This window comes from Oncorhynchus nerka, linkage group LG20 (assembly GCF_034236695.1).
Source record: "Oncorhynchus nerka isolate Pitt River linkage group LG20, Oner_Uvic_2.0, whole genome shotgun sequence".
Taxonomy (NCBI): domain Eukaryota; kingdom Metazoa; phylum Chordata; class Actinopteri; order Salmoniformes; family Salmonidae; genus Oncorhynchus; species Oncorhynchus nerka.
The window spans coordinates 42458979-42482832 of NC_088415.1; the positions used below are offsets into that span (position 1 = coordinate 42458979).

At 42.5% G+C, this 23854-nt stretch overlaps 1 protein-coding gene across 1 annotated transcript; it reads right to left on the reverse strand.

The window, feature by feature from the left end:
- Positions 1-256: 256 nt before the first annotated feature.
- Positions 257-23379, reverse strand: LOC115102694 (complement C1q-like protein 4). The gene is made up of 3 exons (XM_029622911.2): positions 23188-23379; positions 21052-21717; positions 257-2663 (listed from the first exon to the last, which is right to left on the reverse strand). The coding sequence occupies exons 2-3, from the start codon at positions 21601-21603 to the stop codon at positions 2484-2486; spliced, it is 732 nt and encodes a 243-aa protein (XP_029478771.1). The 5' UTR covers positions 21604-21717; positions 23188-23379; the 3' UTR covers positions 257-2483.
- Positions 23380-23854: the final 475 nt, after the last annotated feature.

Genomic DNA, 23854 nt, shown 5'->3' on the forward strand with positions numbered 1-23854 from the left:
GGGAGTTCGATCCCAATCCTCTCTCTCGCGCACAACCACACACAGCCATACTGCTCACAGGTCACATTTCCAATTCCACACAGACAGTTCAAGCACCAAGCAGTCACTCCAAATGAATGTCAAATTAGTGTGTGTGTGTGTTTGTGCATATATGTGCTGTTTATTTATCCTGTTAACATAGTTGGCTCCAACACAGTCCCCAGTCCATTTACAGTTGCTGGTGAATGTCATCCCCGGGTATCCAAACCAGACATGTAATAATAGTGAAGTGAACAGCAGTGTTGTTGTTATATATATTTTAATAGTAATTCCGTGTACAACTTGGAAGCAAAAGCTTGTCAGGCTTTCATCCCAATGGCACAGAGAGTAGAGTAGTGTTTATACACATCAGATGGTTTTACATAATACTAAAAACTCATGTTAGCTCCCAAAGCTAACGCCTCGGGCTTTAGCTCAGTGGGCTAACACGATATTGCATCACACACTCACAATCCGGTTTTAATAACCAGTTCGTCTCACTCCGAATGTGTAATGGGTAGAACTAATGCTCTTGGTTATACTATATGTACAGTTCACAATGTAAGTAGAAGAGAGACATGGAATATGCTGGATAATTCAATGTACCAAGTGTTAGTGCACCTATCCTGCGCCCAATTTCCCCGATAGCGATGGGATTTGGGTTTACGAGTGTTTTGGAGATGTAACATACCTAAAAACCCCACGCAGAGAAAACGTTCGCTGTCTGTCGTTGAGGCATGTGTCGATACTGATAGGATTGAAAGAAATTCAACGCTGGTTTCGGATCAGCTTTCTCCATTTAAGTCTTACCTTAACGTTTGAATTATTCCACAATTCTGACGACGGATCAGCTCCTCGACAGATATGATCAACTACGGCTGCAAATATCGAGGCGTCTTATTCTAATGCTTACCCTATAATAATCGAGATTTGGGCACTTCATTGAGCACGTTAGGCTACACATCATTAACTATATTGAGACAAATTACAGACAGTACCCTACAGTAGCAAAATATAACTCAATTGACATAGGCCTATAAGCCTACTGTATCAATATTTTAACGGAGTCATCTGGTTTTAATTTGAATAATATTTTTTTATACCTCGCTTGTTTGTATCAATTGCAAAGACAATTGCAACTTTATATGTGTAGTGTTTTTACGTTATCTGCGGCTAAACCATGTGATTCTATGTTTAGCGGAGATCTTCTGTGTATAAAGTTACGCTGGAGGCCAAAAAGCATCTAACGCCGCACTTGGCTTTCTATGGGCGGTCTGAGGCATGCCATAGATTACGAGCGTTTTCACGTGCAACGTTAATAACGACGGTTTTGGAAAACAGCTTGAAGATTTTTACGATGCTCACACTAAGGTTTTAACAAAGAATTTATACTTAAGATGATTTTGGGAAGTCGGGCCCTGTACATTTTCTGATATCCTTACTTGTGCACACTGAAATGTAAACAGACAGGAGGGGTTAAGAAATTCACTTGGTCATGATTGCTTCAACACACAACTCTCTCATCACACACCCATAAAACACGTCATTGTAAAACCACATGCTCACCCACTCAGTCCAGTCTTTTGTGTTTGTTGCCATTTCAGTGTGTGTGTGTGTGTACTGTATGTGTGTGTATGTTGTGCGTGTGTTTGTATTCTACTCCTCTCCTTCCGTCCTCCCCTAGCCTCATGGTGTGATGGTTATAGAAGGTCAACCATCTGTGCTTAAACAGATGGGTTTGCTTTGAATGCTGTCTTCATTTTATTTTGTTATCAGTTTTTGTGTCCTTCCTTGTTTGGTATGTTTATAACTTAAATAAATAAACAATTGATAATTAAAAATAATACTATAACAGTAAAGCAGTTCCGTCCTAGATTATGAACAACAGGGATGATACTGTACTTTGAACTTTTATTTTGAAACAGCAGGGGACTTTTATTTTGAAACAGCAAGGGCTATTATTTTTTTAAACAGCTAGCTAGGGGATGTGATTGGCAACTATCCGAGTGGTCTTAAACTGAACTGCCCACTGGATTAGAGGGGGGTTAAATGTAGCGAAGTTGAGAACTTTGGAAAACTGTGATGCTCCCAGAGCTAATTCCTTGGCTCTAGCTCAGTGTGCTAACCTGGTATTGATTCAAAACACTCTTGGTCCCACTCAAGATGCTGAATGCATGGGTAGGACTGATTATCTTGGTTAAACTGTATGTCCAACTCACTATGTTAGTAGACGGTACATATGGCATATGCTGTATATTTCCCAATGCAACCTTGTGTACCTATTCTGTACATGTTGTAATATTCATATGTTCACACACACAAGGGGTCAATAAACATACTTGGTCATGATTGGCTTAATAACACTCAACACACCCATGAAACACTAATTTCAAAAACCACACACTCAGTCTATGTCCTTTCATCCTTTCAGTGTGTGTGGGGGGGGCAGGGACGGTTGATCAGGGTCAGTCGGGGTAAATGAGGAACCCAGAGAAGGTGCTGTATTTGTTGGTGTTTCCTCCATGGACCTTCCCCCCGTCCAGCTGTACACACACCTCGTCCCCCACGTCCAGATGCAGGATCACACTGTTGGATGCATAGTCGTAGTTCTGGTCCGCATCCTGGGCTATGGCGCTGGCCTTCACCTGTCACACACAGAGGGGAAGACAGAGGGACAGTTAGGGGAAGGACAGAACAGACAGAGCAAATGGCATGGCATGAAATACAGATAAAACCATCAAGGTTATAGCTTTAAATTAGGCAATTGTAACAGTAACTTAATTCATGCATGTGTGCCTACGTGTCCACATGAGTAAACCCAATTAAATGTTTTAACAAACAAGTAATGATCCACTGCCTGCGGGTCAATACAGACTGAGCTCCTTAACAGCATGCAAATGGGAATCTGTCTGACGCTCAGGCTGGGCCTGACACAGCAGATGCGCTCCAAATGGCACCCTATTCCCTGCACACATTTTGACCACAGTCATACTTGCCTTGATCAAACGCTGTGCACTATAAAGGGAATAGGTTGCCATTTGAGACGCTGACAGCCAGTCAATACCATGCATATTGAGCTCTGCTACTAGCACTAAGCTAGCATCATAAAGCTTGGTTAACCCGAAAGCATCTTAAGGCTAAGTAAATTGTTAGAACCTTGGTAGGTGCATCGTAAAATCGCCTGTTTGTTTCCCATCACCATTGTCAATAACGTGGCATGTGAAAACACTCGTAATCTAACGCCTTCCTCAGGCCACTCGTAGAACAGCTAAGTGCGTCGTTGTGATGCTTTTTCTGCCCTTCCACTTCACTTTATACACAGAAGATCTCCGCTAAACATAGAATCACATCTCTGTCACCACTGATAACTTCAAAACAAAGTTGACTACAAATACAAAGCTGCCAATGTCTTTTAATTGATACAAACCAGGGACTTATAAAAAATGCTTCAAATGAAAACCGAGATGACTGCATTAAAATATAAATACAGTAGGCTATAGGCCTATTTCAATTCAATTGAAATACATGTAATTTTCAATCAAATGTGTTCTATTTTGCTACTTGTAGGCTACTGTCCGAAGGCTAATTATATGTCATGATGTATGGCCTAACATGTGCACAATGATGTGCCAAATCTTTATTCAGTACATTATTATAGGGTAAGGATTAGAATCAGGCCCCCAGTGTCTGGTCTGGAGCGTGAAGTCACAAGCTCTCGCCTACTGTGTAGCAACCTCGCGGTGCCAAAAGCCCTGGTCTGCCCAAGAAAGCCTATGTAAATTACGATCGCCAGAACAGCCAAACTAAAACATTTTGGAAGGCCGTTTTGGGTTCTAAAACGTGTTTATTATGTTCAAGGTCAATCCCCACAGTAAATGATTTTAAAGTTCGCTACAAATTGAGATATTTAATTAAATAGTGATCCAGAGCGTTGGGCCAGTAACCGAAAGGTTGCTGGATCGAATCCCTGAGTTGACAAGATCAAAATCTGTCGTTCTGCACCTGAGCAAGGCAGTTAACCCACTGTTTCCCGGGCGCCAAAGACGTGGATGTCGATTAAGGCAGCCCCCCCACACCTCTCTGATTCAGAGGGGTTGGGTTAAATGCAGAAGACACATTTGAGTAGAAGGCATTCAGTTGTACAACTGACTAGGTATCCCCCTTTCCATTCTGACTACTACATTGTCGTCACACAGGACCACACGCTGACACAGACACAGACCAATCATGGGCCGACAGGCTACGTGGAGGCTCTCGCCCTCATGCACGTTCTTTGCAAGTGTACCTAAGGGGGTGTGGTGTGCTCATACATTTACTCTCTCAGGCAGGAAGAAAATGACTACATTGACCATGATCCTTTGCTACTTACGGCCACTTTCACCATGATCCTTACCGATCTTTTGGTGCCATTCAGCCCCATTCAGAAATATGGCGCCCTTCAAATTCAAATACTTCTGGTTTCATGCGCCATCGGGAGTTTTCCATAGTGTAATGACTTGTCAGTCCTGAGATGGAGATCAGGGGTGCCGGCTAGGCAAAGACCCCCCCCCCCCCCCTCTCCTGGCGCTGTTGGCCAGTTTTATGATGCTCAGTTTTATGACCTTCCCTTGCCAAGCAGTATGGAGGGAGAGACCTTAGTAGAACAAAGTACCTTCTCCCGCCAAAACTCCTACCTACCCTAAATTTCAGAATTAAGCAACATCTCAATTTTTGAGAATGTGGAAATGGTCAGTGGAGACCAAAAGAACCCTCATGTCGAATTCGTTTTGATGTTGTAACATCATGAAAGACGGTAGAACCACATACTGTAACTGTATCTGTTTGTCTACACTTCTCAATTATTATTATTATTATTTTTTTTTTCACCTTTATTTAACCAGGTAAGCAAGTTGAGAACAAGTTCTCATTTACAATTGCGACCTGGCCAAGATAAAGCAAAGCAGTTCGACACATACAACGACACAGAGTTACACATGGAGTAAAACAAACATACAGTCAATAATACAGTAAAAAAAAACAAGTCTATATACAATGTGAGCAAATTAGGTGAGAAGGGAGGTAAAGGCAAAAAAGGCCATGGTGGCAAAGTAAATACAATATAGCAAGTAAAACACTGGAATGGTAGTTTTGCAATGGAAGAATGTGCAAAGTAGAAATAAAAATAATGGGGTGCAAAGGAGCAAAATAAATAAATAAATTAAATACAGTTGGGAAAGAGGTAGTTGTTTGGGCTAAATTATAGGTGGGCTATGTACAGGTGCAGTAATCTGTAAGATGCTCTGACAGTTGGTGCTTAAAGCTATGAGGTTTGCATCTGAATGTTGTATAAAATGAATGATTAAGTATCAGAATACTTTTGAGAAAATAGAAATGTGATTTTAGTCTTCTAAATGAGAAAATGGTTTTTCATGTAAAGTTTATCAAATCAGTAACCACTCCCACGTGAGCACAGAGATTATGCAAAACGTAATGGAATGCCCTTTTCCCCAAAGTGTTGAAAAGGACGCGCTGAAGAATTTAAATAAAGACCAGTTACGTGCAGCACCAGCTGAATACGTTACAAATGGTTCAGAAATCTACCACTCCATAGGCCATGCAGACTAAGGCGTAAAACTACAACTCTACCAAAGGACAAGACCAGAGAACGTGAGGACGCTGGTCCCCACGTTGAAATGGTTACCACTCTATAGACCAAGCAGACTGACGTGTAAGCCAAATGTTGCAAAATGGTTCTAAACTCTGAAACTATCGATCACTACAGAAGAAGCTAATTCTAGACGTCACGTTATCAATCTGCAGATGGAAACATACGTAGCCTAGGACGAGAACACCGACAACCTCTGAAGCATTCTAATGAGATCAACTTTAATAACTACTGTACAGGGTACGTCGAAGTACCATTCTTACCACCACCACGACCAGAAGCTCTACCTAAGGACATGGTGATCTCTGGTGGCCGAACCAGAGCCGTGACCAAAGGATTTGGACGATCAAGGACTGCTCAATCGTAAATACATAAATTGCATTCTCTTTTCCGAATGAGCGGCTATTAGATTAAAAATCTGGTATTTTCGTGAGCGTAGCTTCCCAAAGTCCGATAGAGTAACTCCTTTGTCTCCCTTCCTTCCCCCCTCCTCTCTCTGAATTCCCCACCGTGTTATAACCAAACTGTCCTGTTTTGGTAGTCTTCTAGAGACTATTTACTCTATAATGTCAGTGTGTATTTGTGTATTCTGTAATTGTTTAATTCGTTCGTAAATAAATAATTGAGCCAATTTGTGTATCGCTGATTCATCAATAAAGTAGGGTTTGTGCAGACTACAAGAAATGTCGACGTTCAGAATGACTGATGAGGTAATGATACATTAATAAGTGACTGTAATCGATAAGATATGAAAATATCTGAAGATATTAACTCTTTAAACAACATTTTCCTGTGGTGCCCCGACTTCTTGGTTAATTCATGTTTACATGATTAGTTTAATCACGTAATAATAATAACACCTAGAGAATTGATTTGATATAACAGTCTTCACATTAATGAAAAGTCACGTCACGACAATAGGAATCCGTGGATGACGTCAGCGCTATCACAATCTACTGGTTCTAATGTCTATGGTTAGAATAAGCCTCCTCAATATCTGCAGCCATAGGTTAGAATATCTTTCTAGGAGCTGATCTGTCGTCAGTGTTGTGGAACAATTCTAACGTTAAGGTAAGATTTGAATGGAGAAAGCTGATCCGAGGGCAGCATTGCCTTTCTTTCGTTCCGATCAGTATCGACACATTCCTCAAGGACTTGCGAACGTTCGCTCTGCCATGGTGTTTTGGGAAACGTATGTCACATCTTCAGCCATTGTAGGAAAGATGCATCGTCAAAACACTCGTAAGCCTAAGTTCCATCGTTATTGAGAAACCGTACCCAGGTCAATAGCTGGTGGTGGAAGATACAGTTGCTGTTTCTGGATCTGACTGCCTGACTGGATGACTTCCAACCCCATAGACGTCCCGTTGTCCCATGTTAACCTCTTCCTCATCTATTCTACACTAGCCAGTCAGCCTTCTGCTTCATTACACATGCCTGAGAACCCCATACACAGCTACAGCAGCTCTTTGATGACCAAAAATAGTGTGTGCGTGGGGGGTTAATGGACAATAAAGTACATATTATCTTATATTCACAGTCTTTTTAAAAAAGAGAGGAGTGAGTATATAAGATTTATATCTCAACTCTGTAGTCGTATGTCTGTCTGGCATCAGTAGCCTAACTGTCCTTGGCTCTATCAAGCTCCATGTCCAGGCAGCCACGGCTCTGAGCACAGGCCACTCGATCTCTGTCAGCTCTCCAGACAACCGACGCACATCTCCAAGACACCGCACCACATGACAGGCTCAGAATATGATCTGCAGCTCAACTAACATGCCTCTCAATCCCACCCACTGTACTGTGTCATTGGTAACACTTGACTTAAGGCTGAAAGGTATAATAATGCTTGATAAGCACGTATGAGCCCTTATGTCCTTCTCCACAACAAGCGGCATTATGATATCTATATGCTAAGCTTAGGAAAAAAGGTGCTATCTAGAACCTTAAAGGGGTCTTCGGCTGTCCCCATAGGAGAACCCTTTGAAGAACCCTTTTTGGGTACAGGTAGAACCCTTTAGGGTTCCATGTAGAACACTTTCTACAGAAGGTTCTACATGGAACACAAAATGGTTCTCTATGGGGACAGCTGAAGAACCCTATTGCAACCCTTTTTTATAAGAGTGTACATACCTGGCTAATCATTAGTAAGTAAGCCTTGTCTGAGCCAGAATGGCCCCTAGGTCCTTACCCCCAATCCATCTCCTTAATGCTGAGTGCCAAAAAGAGAGGCATCGGGTCCCATTTTTAGAGTCTTTATTATGACTCAACCGGGGTTTGAAGCCCAAACCTTCCAATCTCAGGGCAGACACTAACAAGAGAACACTGGCCCCACGTTTTGTATAAGTCATACTCAACAGAAATTTACCAGATGCTCTCATCCTGAGCAACTTACAGGAGCCATTAGGGTTACGTGCCTTGCTCAAGGGCACGATGGACATATTTTTCACCTAGTCCGCTTGGGGATTCAAACCAGCAACCATTCAGTTACTGGCCGAACACTCTTAACCGCTAGGCTACTGGCAGATGATGCCGACTTGTTTGTATGCTTTCTGTTGTTGTTGCACCATCTATGCTCAGTGGGCAGTCAGAGGGATAAAGGAAGGATAGTCCTACAGTGAGCCAGGGGAATGGAGGACGAAAGAAAAAGAACATGACAGAGACGCACCACTTAGAAAAAACATGACAGTAAAAGGATGGCAAAAGGTTGACAGAGAGAGAGAGAGAGAGAGAGAGAGAGAAAGAAATCAGGGAATGAGAGGGGAGGAATATAGACGTGTGTGGGCTGAGAGACGAGGCAATAGGGAGATGGGTGGTGGGTGGTGTGAGGGCCAGACTGAGATCACACCACAAGACAGATGTATAGACAAGACATGCAACATGTCATGATAGCCAGACAAGTGAACAAAGCATTAGAGAGAGAGAAAGAGAATGGGTTTAGACCAGGGCTCTCCAACCCTGTTCCTGGAGAGCTACCATCCTGTAGGTTTTTGATCCAACCTTAGTCTAGCGCACCTGATTCTAATAATTAGCTGGTCGATAAACTGAATCAGGTTAGTTTACAACTGGGGTTGGAGCGAAAACCTACAGGAGGGTAGCTGCCCAGGGACAGGGTTGGAGAGCCCTGGTCTAAACCCATTCTGTCCTCCCTAGACAATGTCGATGTCTGTTATGAGTTACGTGAAATCAGTATACTAATTAATGAATCATGCTGACGTGATTCCCCCAGGGGATATTTCCCATGTTAACTCCACCTGTATGTGTCTGTGTTCTTGGTAGTTTCCTTCATTGCTGTTAGGGGACATTACATGTGGTTGGAGCTAGAGGTTATGGCGGTGACATAGTGACAGCAGTTTTTCCCCTGCCCTTGCCATCAAAAGTAATAGAGATTTGGTATTTAACGTTCTACCACGTTTGCAATGGTCTTGTCTACACTAATACTGTCTACACTGCTTTATAATATACCACAGAGGGGTAATAGGTCATGCTATACTTCTTAAACACAACATCTCCCATAACCTCTCATTAACTTTGTGGTGGTGCTATCGTTAATCTATTCATTTGTAGTCCCACGCGGACGATCTGTACATTATCTGGAAATAATGGGCAAAGTGGTAGGGACCTCAATACAATGTGCAATATGGACATACTGTCTTCATTCCCTCTGATTGAAGCTATCCCTGGCTCTTATTAATCTTTAATCCCGTAATCTTTTAATAGATCACCTGAAAGGTCAAGTGATTTCATACGGCCGTGTTAAAATGTCAGGCCCCTGGCCCATTCTGTAATGACCAGCACCTGTATTAACTCCAAGTGACATGGATTGCTTCCCAAATGGCATCTTATTCCCTACATAGTGCATTACGTTTGACCAGAGCCCTAGTGGACTCTGGTCAAAAGAATGGGGAATAGGATGCCATTTGGGGCACAAACATGGATATGGTAGAGCTGCTGAAATATAATATAATTAGCCTTCAGAGTACTATAACGAAGGAAGCTCTGGCTCTGCCTATGTACGGTGCCTGACTCTTTGAAGAAGTGATGTAACCTGTATTTGAGACTTCAAGGCAACCAATAAAAGAGTTCATGATTATGTCATATAAATCTCTCAAAATAGAGATCTTTTGATCCTTCACGCCAGAGTAATTAGTAATCAGGTATGTACACAGTAAAGGCCTGTTCACCCGGCTACCATCTAAAAGGCGGAGACAGTAAAGGTGCATCAAAGCTGAGAGCGAGAGACTGATAAACAGCTTCTATCTCCAGGCCATCAGACTGTTAAACAGTCGCCACTAGCCGGCCTCTACCCAGCCCAGTACCCTGCCCTGAACCGTAGACACTGCTGCCCTATGTAAATAGAATCATTGAACACGGGTCAGTTTAATAATGTTCACATATTGTTTTACCCACTTTAAATTTAAGCTAAGTACACAAAACATTAGGAACACCTGTTCTTTCCATGACATAGACTGATGAGGTGAATCCAGGTGAAAGCTATGATCTCTTATTGATATCACTTGTGAAATGTACTTTAATCAGTGTAGGATGAAGGGGAGGAGACAGGTTAAAGAAGGGTCTGTAAGCTTTAAGGCTGTTCTGAGGGCAAAAGGGGGTGCAACTCAATATGAGGAAAATGTTCTTAATGTTTTGTATACTCAATGTATATACTGTATTCTAGTCATGGCTCATCCTATTTAACTACTGCTGTACACACCTTTTCTATTTATACACAGTCCATACTGTCTATACACATCATTATATATATCATCTGGATATACAGAGCATTTGGAAAGTATTCAGACCCCTTGACTTTTTCCACATGTTGTTACATTACAGCCTTATTCTAAAATGGATTAAATCAAATAAAAACACAAAATAACCCATAATGACATTTTTGCACACTTGAAATTCTTCATTTACATCAGTATTCAGAGCCTTTGCTATGAGTTTGAGATTGACTGAGTTTTTTTGGTAATGGGGTTGCTCCCTATGCACCTGCCAATGTTAATCTATTGAATATATTAGCAGCCAGACAGGAAACAGTTCTAAAGTTTTTCCCCCATTGATAACCTGAATGACAATGAACCTGACTCTCGCCCTGAGGACATGACAAGGGAAAATACATATTGTAAGAGGAAAATCACATTTTTACCACCCCGAAAGATATCCCTCTCTTGAAACATATTGCCGCCTAGTTGAGAAAGATGTACATCATCTCCTGACTAAGAATAAATAGTACAAGGTATTCCACAAGATGTCCAAAGCAGATAAATAATATATTATGGAACTCTTATGGAACTGAAAGATCATTATAAAACCTGCAGACAAAGGAGGTGCAATAGTGATGCTAAATGCAGTAGACTATGAAAAGGAAATTCTGAGACAACTTAGTGATGATGAATTTGACAGAAGACTCCCAAAGGACCCTACTAATCAATTCAAGTCTCTGATCCATTATAAATTGTCAAAAATGTGGAATGAAGGGGAAATTACAAAGACAGAATATGAGTTTATGAAAGTTGACTGCCCAATCACATCTGTCATATACGCTCTACCCAAAATTCACAAGCGCATGACACTACCTATACCAGGCAGGCCCATTGTGAGTAGTAATGGATCTCTGACAGAGAATATCTCTACATTTGTAGACCATTTTGTGAAACCCTGGACAATCTCCCTCCCCAAGTATACTAGAGACTCTATTGATTTTATACTTTTTTTTTACTGAACTAGTACTAACCTCCAACTATTTTATCTTCAGAGGAGACTTTTTCCTCCAAACCAAAGGGACAGTGACAGGGAGCACTATGGCTCCTCATTATGCTAACCTATATCTAGGAATGTTTGAAAAACAGGTGATGTTGAATCCAGACCTTAACCCATTTCTCTTCAATATTCTCCTAATTCAGAGATGTTTGGATGACATTTTCATGATCTATACTGTCACCCAGGAAGAACTTTTGGAATTCCATGCTTATCTACACTCTATGAATGAACACCTTCACTTCACCATTAACTATGACATATCACAAATCAGTCTTCTTGATGTGATGGTTATTAAGGACAAAACCACCCTCTATGCAGATCTCTATAGGGGAAAGGGGGATACCTAGTCAGTTGTACAACTGAATGTATTCAACTGAAATGTGTCTTCCGCATTTAACCCAACCCCTCTGAATCAGAGAGGTGTGGGGGGGGGGGCTGCCTTAATCGACATCCACGTCTTCGGGCGCCCGGGGAACAGTGGGTTAACTGCTTTGCTCAGGTGCAGAACAACCGATTTTTACCTTGTCTGCTCAGGGATTCCATCCAGCAATCTTTCGGTTACTGGCCCAACGCTCTAACCACTAGGAAACCTAGGGACAGGAATACCCTCCTTAGAGGTGACATCTTTCATCCACGTCCACTTATTAAATGTCTCCCTATAAGTCAATTCAATCTTATCAGAAGAATATGCAGCTCTGATGCTGCTTATCAGAAACAGACCACGGACTTCACACAAAGGTTTAAGCAAAGGGGGTATAAAGACAATTGGGTAAAACATGCCAATGATCGTTTTGAAGGACTAACACAGTTGGAAAGCCTTCAACCAAAAGTCAAAGAAAAAGCAGAGCATGTACCATCATGCATTACCCAATTCTCACCATTGGGGAAGGCATTGAAGGACATTATCAGGAAGCACTGGTATATTATTGATACTGACTCATAGTCGAAACACATTTTTAAATATCCCCCACGTATGGTTTTTAAAAGACCTCCAAACGTGAGAGATATTGTGGTTAAATCTGATTACCCACCAGAGAAAAGGGAAAGTTTTTTGGACAAGGTTCCGGAAGGTAATTACAAATGTTCTCAATGCAGCGTACCCACCCCCGCACAGGAGAACGATTTAAGATCAAGGGCCTGATTACCACCAATGTTATTTACATGTTGAAATGTCCTTGTGGTCTGTCTTACACAGGGAAAACCCATAGAAGCCTTAAGACACGGACCAGTGAGCACCGCAGCAACATACGAACAGGTGAGACAAAACATCCGGTTGCTGTTCGTTTTGTACAAGCTGGACACCCAATTAGTTCTCTGAGATACTTTGGAATAGAAATGGTCAAGATGTCACGCAGGGGAGGGGACATTGAGAGGAAACTTCTTCAAAGGGATTCTTTCTGGATCCACAGGCTGAACACACTGTCTCCTCTTGGCCATAACGAGGAGTTTGACTATAGTTTCAATGTCTAACTTGTGTTTGTTTTTTATCCTAATTTAATATTGTATGTGTATTACTGTAAATATTGATCACATTCCCTGTGTATGCTCATATATTTTGATTCATTGAATGTTAATATTGGGAAACTATGTTCTACATTTTCTTTACCTCCTGTTTCAGGAAGTGATGTCACTGAGTACTGCCCCTATATATAGGACGTTCCACCCCCACCTGGGATATTGATGCCTGTCGTAAATAAATATCATCTGGGAGCATGAGCAGCAGGGGGCGGCTTTTTACTTTCTATTGTCCACAAATTAAATTGATTGCGTGTGATTTGGAAAAGCACACACCTGTCTACATAAGGTCACACAGTTGACAATGCATGTCAGAGCAAAAACCAAGCTATGAGGTCAAAGGAATTGTCCGTAGAGCTCCGAGACAGGATTGTGTGGGGAAGGGTACCAACACATTTTGGCAGCATTGAAGGTCCCCAAGAACACAGTGCCCTGCATCATTCTTGAATGGAAGAAGTTTGGAACCACTAAGGCTCTTCATAGAGCTGGCCGCCCGGCCAAACTAAGCAATCGGGGGAGAAGGGCCTTGGTCAGGGAGGTGACCAAGAACCCAATGGTCACTCTGACAGAGCTTCACTGTGGAGATGGGAGAACCTTCCAGAAGGAAACCATCTCTGCAGCACTCCACCAATCAGGCCTTTATGGTAGAGTGGCCAGACGGAGAAACTAGGTTAAAAGGCATGTGAAAACCCGCTTGGATTTTGGGAAAAGAGTCTCTGGTCTGATGAAACCAAGATTGAACTCTTTGGCCTGAATTCCAAGCGTCACGTCTGGAGGAAACCTGACCCGTACCCATACGGTTAACCCGTACCCACACGTGTGGATGTTTTTCAGCAGCAAGGACTGGGAGACTAGTAAGTATCGAGGGAAAAATGAACGGAGCAAAGTACAGAGAGATCCTTGATGAAAACCTGCTCCAGAGCGCTCAGGACCTCAGACTGGGGGCGAAGGTTCACCTTCCAACTGGACAACGACCCTAAGCACAGAGCCAGACAACGAAGGAGTGGCTTCGGAACAAGTCTCTGAATGTCCTTGAGTGGCCCAGCAAGAGCCAGTACTTGAACATTATCGAACATCTCTGGAGAGACCTGAAAATAGCTGTGTAGCGACGCTCCCCATCCAACCTTACAGCGCTTGAGAGATTCTGCCGAGAAGAATGGGAGAAAATCCCCAAATACCGGTATGCCAAGCTTGTAGCATCATAACCTTGATGACTCGAGGCTGTAATCGCTGCCAAAGGTGCTTCAACAAAGTAATGAGTAAAGGATCTGAATACTTATGTAAATGTGATATTTCATTATTACATTTTTTATACATTTGCAAACAATTAGGAAAACCTGTTTTTGCTTTGTCGTTATGGGGTTTGTTGTGTGGATTGTTGAGGGAAAAAAGCAATTTATCAATTTTAGAATAAAGCTGTAATGTAGCAAAATGTGGAAAATGTCAAGGGGTCTGAATATTTTCAGAATTCACTGTATGTACAGTTCCAGTCAAAAGTTTGGACACACCTACTCATTCAAGGGGTTTTCTTTATTTTTACTAATTTCTACATTGTAGAATAATAGTGAAGACATAAAAACTATGAAATAACACATATGGAATCATGTCGTAACCAAAAACAAGTGTTAAACAAATCAAAATATATTTTATATTTTATATTCTTGAAAGTAGCCACCCTTTGCCTTGATGACAGCTTTTCAACCTGCTTCGTGAGGTAGTCACCTGGAATGCATTTAAAAATTAACAGGTGTGCTTTGTTGAAAGTTAATTTGGTATAATTTCTTTCCTTTTTAATGCGTTTGAGCCAATCAGTTGTGTTGTGACAACAGAAGATAGCCCTATTTGGTAAAATACTAAGTCCATATTATGACAAGAACAGCTCAAATAAGACATGAAGGTCAGTCAACCCGGAAAATTTCAAGAACTTTGAAGGTTTCATCAAATGCAGTCGCAAAAACCATCAAGAGCTATGATGAAACTGGCTCTCATGAGGACCGCTACAGGAAAGGAAGACCCAGAGTTGCCTCTGCTGCAGAAGATAAGTTCATTAGAGTTAACTGCACCTCAGATTGCAGCCCAAATAAATGCTTCACAGAGTTCAAGTAACAGACACATCTCAACATCAACTGTTCAGAGGAGACTTGGGGCCAAGAAACACGAGCAATGGATATTTGACCGGTGGAAATCTGTCCTTTGGTCTGATGAATCCAAATTTCAGATTTTTGGTTCCAACCACTGTGTCTTTGTGAGACGCAGAGTAGGTGAACGGATGTGTGGTTCCCACCGTGAAGCATGGAGGAGGAGGTGTGATGGTGTGGAGGTGCTTTGCTGATGACACTGTCAGTGATTTATTTAGAATTCACTTAACCTGCATGGCTACCACAGCATTCAGCAGCGATACGCCATCTGGTTTGCGTCTAGTGGGACTGTCATTTGTTTTTCAACAGGACAATGACCCAACACACATGCAGGCTAGGCAAGGGCTATTTCACCAAGAAGGAGAGTGATGGAGTGCTGCATCAGATGACCTGGCCTCCACAATCAACCGACCTCAACCCAATTGAGGTGGTTTGGGATGACTTTGACCGCAGAGTGAAGGAAAAGCAGCCAACAAGTGCTTAGCATATGTGGGAACTCCTTCAAGACTGTTGGAAAAGTATTCCAGGTGACTCCCTCATGAAGCTGGTTGAGAGAATGCCAGTAGTGTGCAAAGCTGTCATCAAGGCAAAGGGTGGCTACTTTGAAGAATCTAATCTTGTTTAACACTTTTTTGGTTACTACATGATGTGTTATTTCATAGTTTTGATGCCTTCACTATTATTCTACAATCTAGAGAATCGTGAAAAGAAAGGAAAACCCTTGAATGATTAGGTGTGTCCAAACTTTTGAGTTAAACTGTATATATTTACAAAAATATATATGGGGGATTGGAAATGATGCAGACAATTACATTGATGGAAGCTACAATCTATCTGCCATATTAAAGCTGATCTACCCCCTAAAAAAATATTATAATAAAAATAAACATCTCAAGGAGGATCAATGGAAACAGGATGCACCTGAGCTCAATTTCGAGTCCCATAGCAAACGGTCTGAAAACGTATGTAAATGAGGTATTTCTGTTTTGAATTTTTTTGTACATTTGGAAAAATGTCTCAACTTGTTTTCGCTTCGTCATTATGGGGTAATGTGTAGGTTGATGAGGAAAACAATTAATTTAATCTGTTTTAGAATAAGGCTGTAACATAACAAAATGTGGAAAAAGGGAAAGGGTCTGAATACTTTCCAAATGCACATTTATCTGCAAATCTGTGCACGCAGCCAATAAACTTTGTTTTCATTTTAATTACATATCCAGACCTTGTAGTCGAGACTGTTATTGTATAGGACTGTTTATGTAAAACGCCAAAAACAAACTGTGAGAAGAAGAGAAACCTTGACATATGGTATCAAAATGTACAATTTAGCCCAAAGTATAGTATATTGTAAATGAGATCTTTTGCATATCACAGTAATGCCACTGACATAGTCAAGTGTATTTCTAAGAAGGTAGCCCATTAGATGTTGTTAGCACTCACCCTCATTCATGTAAAATGCCAACAAAACTCTAGAAAACAAGGCAATGCTAAAGTAGCTTGTTTCCCTGTAAAACCCAACCAAGAGTCCTCTTGGGGCAGCTAAAACCTTTTCAATAAATCTTCTATTTCTACTGCTTTCTCCTCACCCCGCTCTCACTCTCTGCCTGCCTGTCTTGTCTTGCCATGTGCAGCAGAGAGAGAGAGAGAGAGAGTCCCCTCTCTAAAGAGCTACTTTTCTATTGGCTTCGCTCTAATAGGTCAGTATATCACAGCCAATGAATCCTGTCAGTTTTATTACCACTGGACCAAGGCACTACAGATAAAAACAAGGCTTTGTATACCCTCACATCTCCCTGCTGGTCTCACAGAATCGCTGTGCTTGATCAGTTTGTTACCCTAGCCACACCCAGTCCTCCTTCACCACCCCCCCCCTCTCATCCCTCTGGTCCTTGTGTTTTGTGTTTCTCCTTTCGTCTACCCTTGTCTGACTCTTTCAACACACACGTTCACACATCCCAGGTTGTATATGAAATGACAGTGCAGCTGCCTCCCTCGCTCCCTCCTTTCCAGGACCGTTTACCAGAGACTCTGTGTTGAAAGGGCCAGGCCCAGCCAGACACAGAAAGAGAGACAGCCCCAGGCTTTAGGCTGGCCCCAGGGGCCCCCTTTCTCCTCGCAGCCCCAGGATCAGCTCAGTGTGGCGGCCTCACATGGAGGATCTCACTCCCCCTCTCCTGGCCATCTCCATCCCCCTGTTGCTCTCTCTCTCTCTCTTGCTCTCTCTCTCTCGCTCTCTCTCTCTCTCGCTCTCTCTGTCCCTCTCTCTCTCTTGCTCCCACACAACCCCCACCTCCACATGAATCTCCTTCATAATCCTACCATGCCTCCCTCACGACTGTTTGTCTCTCTGTCATTTCACCATTACCAGCAAAAATAGCAGACCTACGTAAATAATCCTTTCACATATTGGAGCAATATTTCTACCATAAAAGCCCCTGCACCCAAATAATATGCTTAATACATGCATAATAAATTATGTTAAATCTTACAAAATAATAGACTTATACTTATACTTATACTGCTCCTTCTTTTAATAATTGGGGAAATCAAAAGTGGCCACATGCCAGCGTTTTTAACTTGAGCCTCCCTCCGACTATATGCCTGAGGGAAAAAAGCACCCCTTCACAGTTTGCCCAAAATAATGAGGAGGATGACATATGCTGGGTGTCAATGGGAAGTCACAGCAACACAGCATCACTGTCATCAGCAACATGAGATGCTAATGTAATATTGGCTTGTCACTACGGACGTCTAGCAGAATGACAAGCTGACCTTTACAGATGACAATCAATCGTTGTTATTTAAATCCTCTACGAGAAAACACATTGCTAAGAGCAAATATATGTAGCCTATATTACTTTTGTCTATATCATTACCTTGGTCAAAATGGTTATGTTATGGTAACACAAGATATTACCACTCCAGAGGAGTGGATGAATCAATTAATTAATCTGATGGGTTTTTAAACTGTTAATCACCACATACTGTATAGAACCACTACTAACAGCCACATACAGTCGCTTTCTATAACATGTCTAAGATCTAATAAGGTTACGGCCATAGCACCACACACACACACACACACACACACACACACTTAATCAATCTGCCTTAGAGTGGACACTGGACAGACACACAGGGCTTAGCTGCACCTCTAGCTGGCTGGCTGGCTATAGACATGCTTCATGTCCTGTGTGGACTCCGTGACCTGCGTCTCATTTAGAAACAACTACCATACGGACGCTGACCAGAGCATGGAAAATAACTGAGGCATTGATCGATGTCTGGAAACAGAATGTAACTATGTAAATGGTGACTAAGAAGTAGTTCTAATGTAGCACCACCAATGAGAGAAGCTTGGTGGGGGTGTGGGCGTTCACATAGATTTTCAGGGTGGAACGCATTTTCTCCCAAGTTTATATTTTTACTTGATTCATTTAATTATCAGTCAGACCAACTCAATGCCGTTGTGGCTATGAAGAAGTCATTTCCACTTGATATTTTGTGTTTATAACCCTTTAAAGCCACAGCTATAGACAGACACTGTAGGGCGTGTCCCACATGTTACCTCATTCCCTATAGGACACTACTTGATCCCTATAGGACAATACTTGAGGACTATAGGCTGCAGTCAAAAGTGCATTATAGAGATAATAGGCTGCCATTTGGGGGACACAGAACATTCTCACAAAGTTGCAATACTGCTGCACCTGCGGCAACGGAAGAAGAGGTCCTTTGACTCTGAAGTCAGGAGGAATACAGCATGTTGGACACAGCGGCCATTTTGTAGATACTGTACCATCACTGATAGGGATATAGCCTCAGGCATAGAGCTCTTCTGCCTCAGGTGTTCAGAATGTAATGCACCGTTTGGAGGGTACGAAGAGTTGACATCAGGTAAATGAACGATAAGACTTGGACAAGAGACAGCATACGGAATTCAACAGGACATTACTTTATTCTTGGTCAGGCAGCCACCATCTCAATCAGTTTACGTGACAGAGAGGAATATATAGACACAGGTCAGGCATTACTAATCAATGCTCATCAACTCGAATTTGAACTCTTACAAGAATAAGACCATGCAGCAAAACAGTAGTGATTCATTTACACCACACTTCTATCTCCATACATCTAATCTCTCGCGTGGACAGATGCACGTACCACAACTGGTATCATTGCATTTGTCAACAGACTGTGGGACGCAACGACTAACAAGGAACATTGTCTTGGTGCGCTGGTTTTTCGTCGATGACCATTTGGACAAATCATGATTTCGCAGGTACTTGCATCTTTCCAATCTCAGAAGAGGAGGGGACATTTGGCCCATAGAATTGCCCGCAACTTGCGGAGAGAGACAAGGGTGGTGCAACCGCCTTGCTCTCGCCCCTCTTTCTGGTAACTTTTATAACACATCTCCCCACAGGACTTGAGCATCAGACGCAACTAGGCAAGATTTTAGTTCTGGGTTTCCGAGATTAAGTAAGCTAAATACATATCCCGAAAAACTTTTGGGGGAATTGACTAGGCTGCAGTCGAGGTAACTCGAAAAATCATCTTTTTATATTTCGAGTGGAACATGAACACTGATATTGTGCTGGAGATAATGAATAAGAGGGTAAAAAGTGGTAAACTGTCCCTTTAAACCGATTTCTAATATGAGATCTGATCTCTATATAAACTGTTAAAATAAATGGGGCCACCTGATGGTTGTGAGATGGACGTGGGTTTCTGTGACGTTAAATAATTGAATTGAGTGAAACTATAATTTATGGACAATCAATGGACAATGACGAGAGGAGGGTAGGAGTGGAGGATAGGGGGTAGAGAGAGGAGGGTGTAGAGGGTGGTAGAGGCAGGAGAGGGGCATACGGGGGTAGAGCGGAGGCAGAAGTGGGGGTGGGGGTGGTGTTTCAGGGGATCTAATCTAGGAGTTATGAATGATTTAACAGGGTGATGAGATGACTAGAATGACAATATATCTGATATCGCTAACTGGTAGCCAAATAGATTCACTCAGGCTTTGGACACATTTAAAGGACTGAATGCCACACTGCTAAAATAAAGAACGTGGTGACTGTCTGATTTATTCAGATGAAAACATAGCAGTGTTAAAGTCCTCAAATTAAATCCCTGTGATTTATCCCACACCTCTTATTTTCCTCTCCAATTTTTTGTTCCTCTTCCCACCATCAGGCCCTCTATCTTTAATTAGTACCAGGGGAACGAGAGAACAGGGAACGAGGGATGAGTGGATGAGTGGCCTGTCAGTTTCATTTTCATTATTTATTTATCTATCTGACGTGTAAGCTGACTCGTCCGAGTTGTGACAGCTGTGTCCCAAATGGCACCCTATTCCCTTTATATAGTGCACTATTTTTGATCGGGGCAGGGCCCAAAGGGCTCTGGTCAAAAGTAATGCACTATGTAGGGAATTGGGCGCCATTTGGTACACACACTGAAGGACAGACATTTCTCCAGTGCTCCTTAGCGCTTACATTTAGGAGATATTTAAGTCCTGGAGTATAATACCAAATGGCACCCTATTCCTATGGGCCCTATATAGTGCACTATATAGAGGATAGGGTGCCATTTGGGACACAATCCTGATGTATTATATCGACTCATTTTACTTTCCTCTGGCGAAGACCGACGGCAGCATACTGCCACTTGTCATTTGGCTACGGCTTATGGGAATACAAATATTAGTAACTGTGATTTGAAAGTGTAAATGGTGTTTTTAAATCACGACTTCTCTTTAATGAGGGAAAATATTTTCTTAGCTATATTTTGCTGCCGTGTTGCTGTGGCCCGTAGGTACATGGGAATTTGATGTGAATTGAAAGTGACCAATCTTGTATAGCAAAGGTGAAAGTGAGTCAATTAGTGACTCTGAGGTAATGGTCAGTGGAGATGTGTTGCTCGGACAAACACACATGCACGCACACGCACACTCTCTATCTCTCCTACCTGTCCGTTCTTCTTCAGGTCGGCCCACATGCTGGTCCCGTCTCCACCCCTCATCAGAACATGGTAGGTGAAGTAGTAAATACCTGGTAGAGGACAGGTGAACTTCCCAGTACTAGGCTCATAGTAGTTCCCTACATTGGTCACCACATCATCAAACTTCAACACCTCGATGCCCTCATGCTGTTTCCTTAGCCCTGCATAGAAGGCAATCTTAGGGCTGTAGAAGGAGGGGACGTAACCATTAGGTCCAGGGCCGGGAGGCCCCTGTGGGCCTGGCTTGCCTGGTTCCCCAGGGGGCCCTGGGTCACCCGGAGGACCAGAGATCCCAGGGACCCCGCGGTACCCCGTTTTCTTCCGCCCAGGGTAGTCCGGTTGGGGGGACACGGCTGTCAGCTCCTGGCCTGGTTGGGCAGTACTATATGGATCACAGACCATTCTGCAGCTCCCCAGCATCTCATAATGGGTCCCCCCTCCGCCACTTCCTGGGTTAGCTCCTCCACCTTTGGCGGTGTGGACCAATAGAGGGATGGCGATCAGGAGGAGTAGGACCATGGCCACGCCCACGGCGGCTCCGATGACACACTTCCAGCGGCTGAGCCGAGAGGCAGCCAGGGTCAGAAAGTCCTCCTCCCCTTTAGACGGAATGCTGCCGGGTGCCAGGGTGGACTATAGAGAGACAGAATATGAAAGAGTGTAAGGGGGATGGGTGAATGAAAGACTAGAAAGAGTGCATGGAGAGGTTTGGCTGCTGTATGAATATGGTGCTCTCAGACTAGGACCACAGGCAGCCAATAGAGAGGGTCCGTTGAGACACCCTGAGTAGAATGTGGGCGAGAAAAATGAAGATGGCGGACGGAGAGATCAATGACGAAGGGAAGAGAGGAACAACAGGGAACAGGGGGATGACGAAGGGAAAGGGGTGGTGAAGGAGCAGGATTTAACTATTTTAACATCAGTGTTCAGACAACACTGTGTTGTAGTTGATCTGGACAAAGATCTGGTTTGGATTGTGTTGGACAGCTTATAGAAAACATCATTTATTTCATTAAGCCTCTTTCACCCGTTTTTTTCCCCCAGTTCTTGTCTTCCAGAGTTCTTCTAGTCTCTGCTTTGAATAAATTCCTTCTCTTTTCTGTGCATCAAACATCAACCAAACCCAGCCCAAGAGAGGGTACAATAGTTAAACTTGTGACATCAGAACTTATCCAGAGCTCACTGATTCGACATCAGGTGCCAAATTCAGCTAATTATGTACTGTAGTTGGCAATTGTTTTTTTGTTTGTTTAATAAAGAGTCATTCACAGTCTCTTGTTAATTAAATAGAGCACATCTGCTTTACTTAATGTCCCCCTACGAAGGACTCCATCTCACCTAATAGAGGTGTCTGCACTAAATGTGTCATGGCTGTGAGGGAAAAGATAGGAAGAGAAGGAAAAAATAAAGTCGATGTGTTCAGAGTTCCCTCCCTGTCAGAATAATTTTAGTCCTCTGTGTTTAAAGGATGGTAGTGGTATTATAGGGTGTCCTGGTCTAATTGGAGGGTGCCGGGGAGAGAAACCAATAAAATCTTTATTTTGTGATCCAAGGTATATTCCTCTATTCTGGGACGCACAAGGTCTGTGGAAAGATGAAGGAAACAAAATACATTCATATAGTGTTTATATTTCTATTCTTTTATATTATCCCATCCAATTAATATAATTATCCAAGCTACAAATCAAACGCTCCTTGAGGTTTGACACTGACCACTCTCATTTAAAACAACTGGAGGACAGTGTTTAATTTCCGGTCCTCTTTTCAGATACATGCACAAATAAGGCAATTACTGAAATCTTTTATGAGGTCTTACAAGGTCACAATGTTACAAAATCTGACCAAATGTAGTTTTATGTTCATCCCAAGCGATCCCTACATATTTAATTAACAGCCTTTTTTAAAGGAATTTAATTAACTTCCAATTATCAAGTAATTTTATTTGTTATACACTTAATCGAATTATTAGTAGCTTATAGGTAGCCTACAGTATTTATATTCGTTTGTATCACTGTTCAGAACATGTCTCACTCTCTCCATGACACATCTGGGGAACGGACACATCAAATCAAAAAGCATGCACTGCGCCTTATTGTTACTCACTCTCTGTCTTCCTACTGTAATGACACTGGAGTCAAGAAGATTTCTCCACCCGGCGTCTTTGAATGGAGTGTATCCAGGTACGAATCCTCCCAGGTGCGATGAGACTCCGCGAACAACTTCGCGCGTCAAATAAATAGCCGAGGGCGCGCGCACTTTTAAGCAGGAGAAGCCCGGGAAGTGAAGAGAAGGAATTTTAAAAATCACTCCTCACCACCACTTCTACGGTAATTCCCCGTTTCGACTGAGATCAGTACAGTGCGGTTACTTATGAAGTCCAACATAGATCTCAGTAAATGAGGGAAATAACCAACCCGAAGTTGCTAGAAATGTTTTTTTGTCGCCCTCGGTAGCTTGTCCAAGTTACTGTTGAGTGTTGAACACGGAGCATCCTTTTGTTTATAAAAACCGAGTTAATTTGAGGAACTGATTTTGTTCCATCTCCAACAAACCGCGTTAAAAAATCTCCCACTCCCTCGCTGTGTAGGCAACACCTGTAAGATCTCTCGCTCTCTCTCCCTCTATCTCTTTCTCTCTCTCCGCCCCCCCCCTCTCCCTCTCTCTCTATTCTTGTGTTTTTGATTGCAAGCATTTTATTACAAAATATAGCCCTTGGGCTATTATAGGGGAACATAATGAAATGTATTTTATATGGAAGCCCATTCCCACC

Excerpts from the sequence above, each read along its gene's own strand:
- LOC115102694 (XM_029622911.2), bottom strand. The coding sequence starts at position 21,603 with ATGGTCCTACTCCTCCTGATCGCCATCCCTCTATTGGTCCACACCGCC. Across the intron at positions 2,664-21,051 it reads ACCTGAAGAAGAACGGACAG|GTGAAGGCCAGCGCCATAGC; the intron begins GTAGGAGAGATA and ends TGTGTGTGACAG.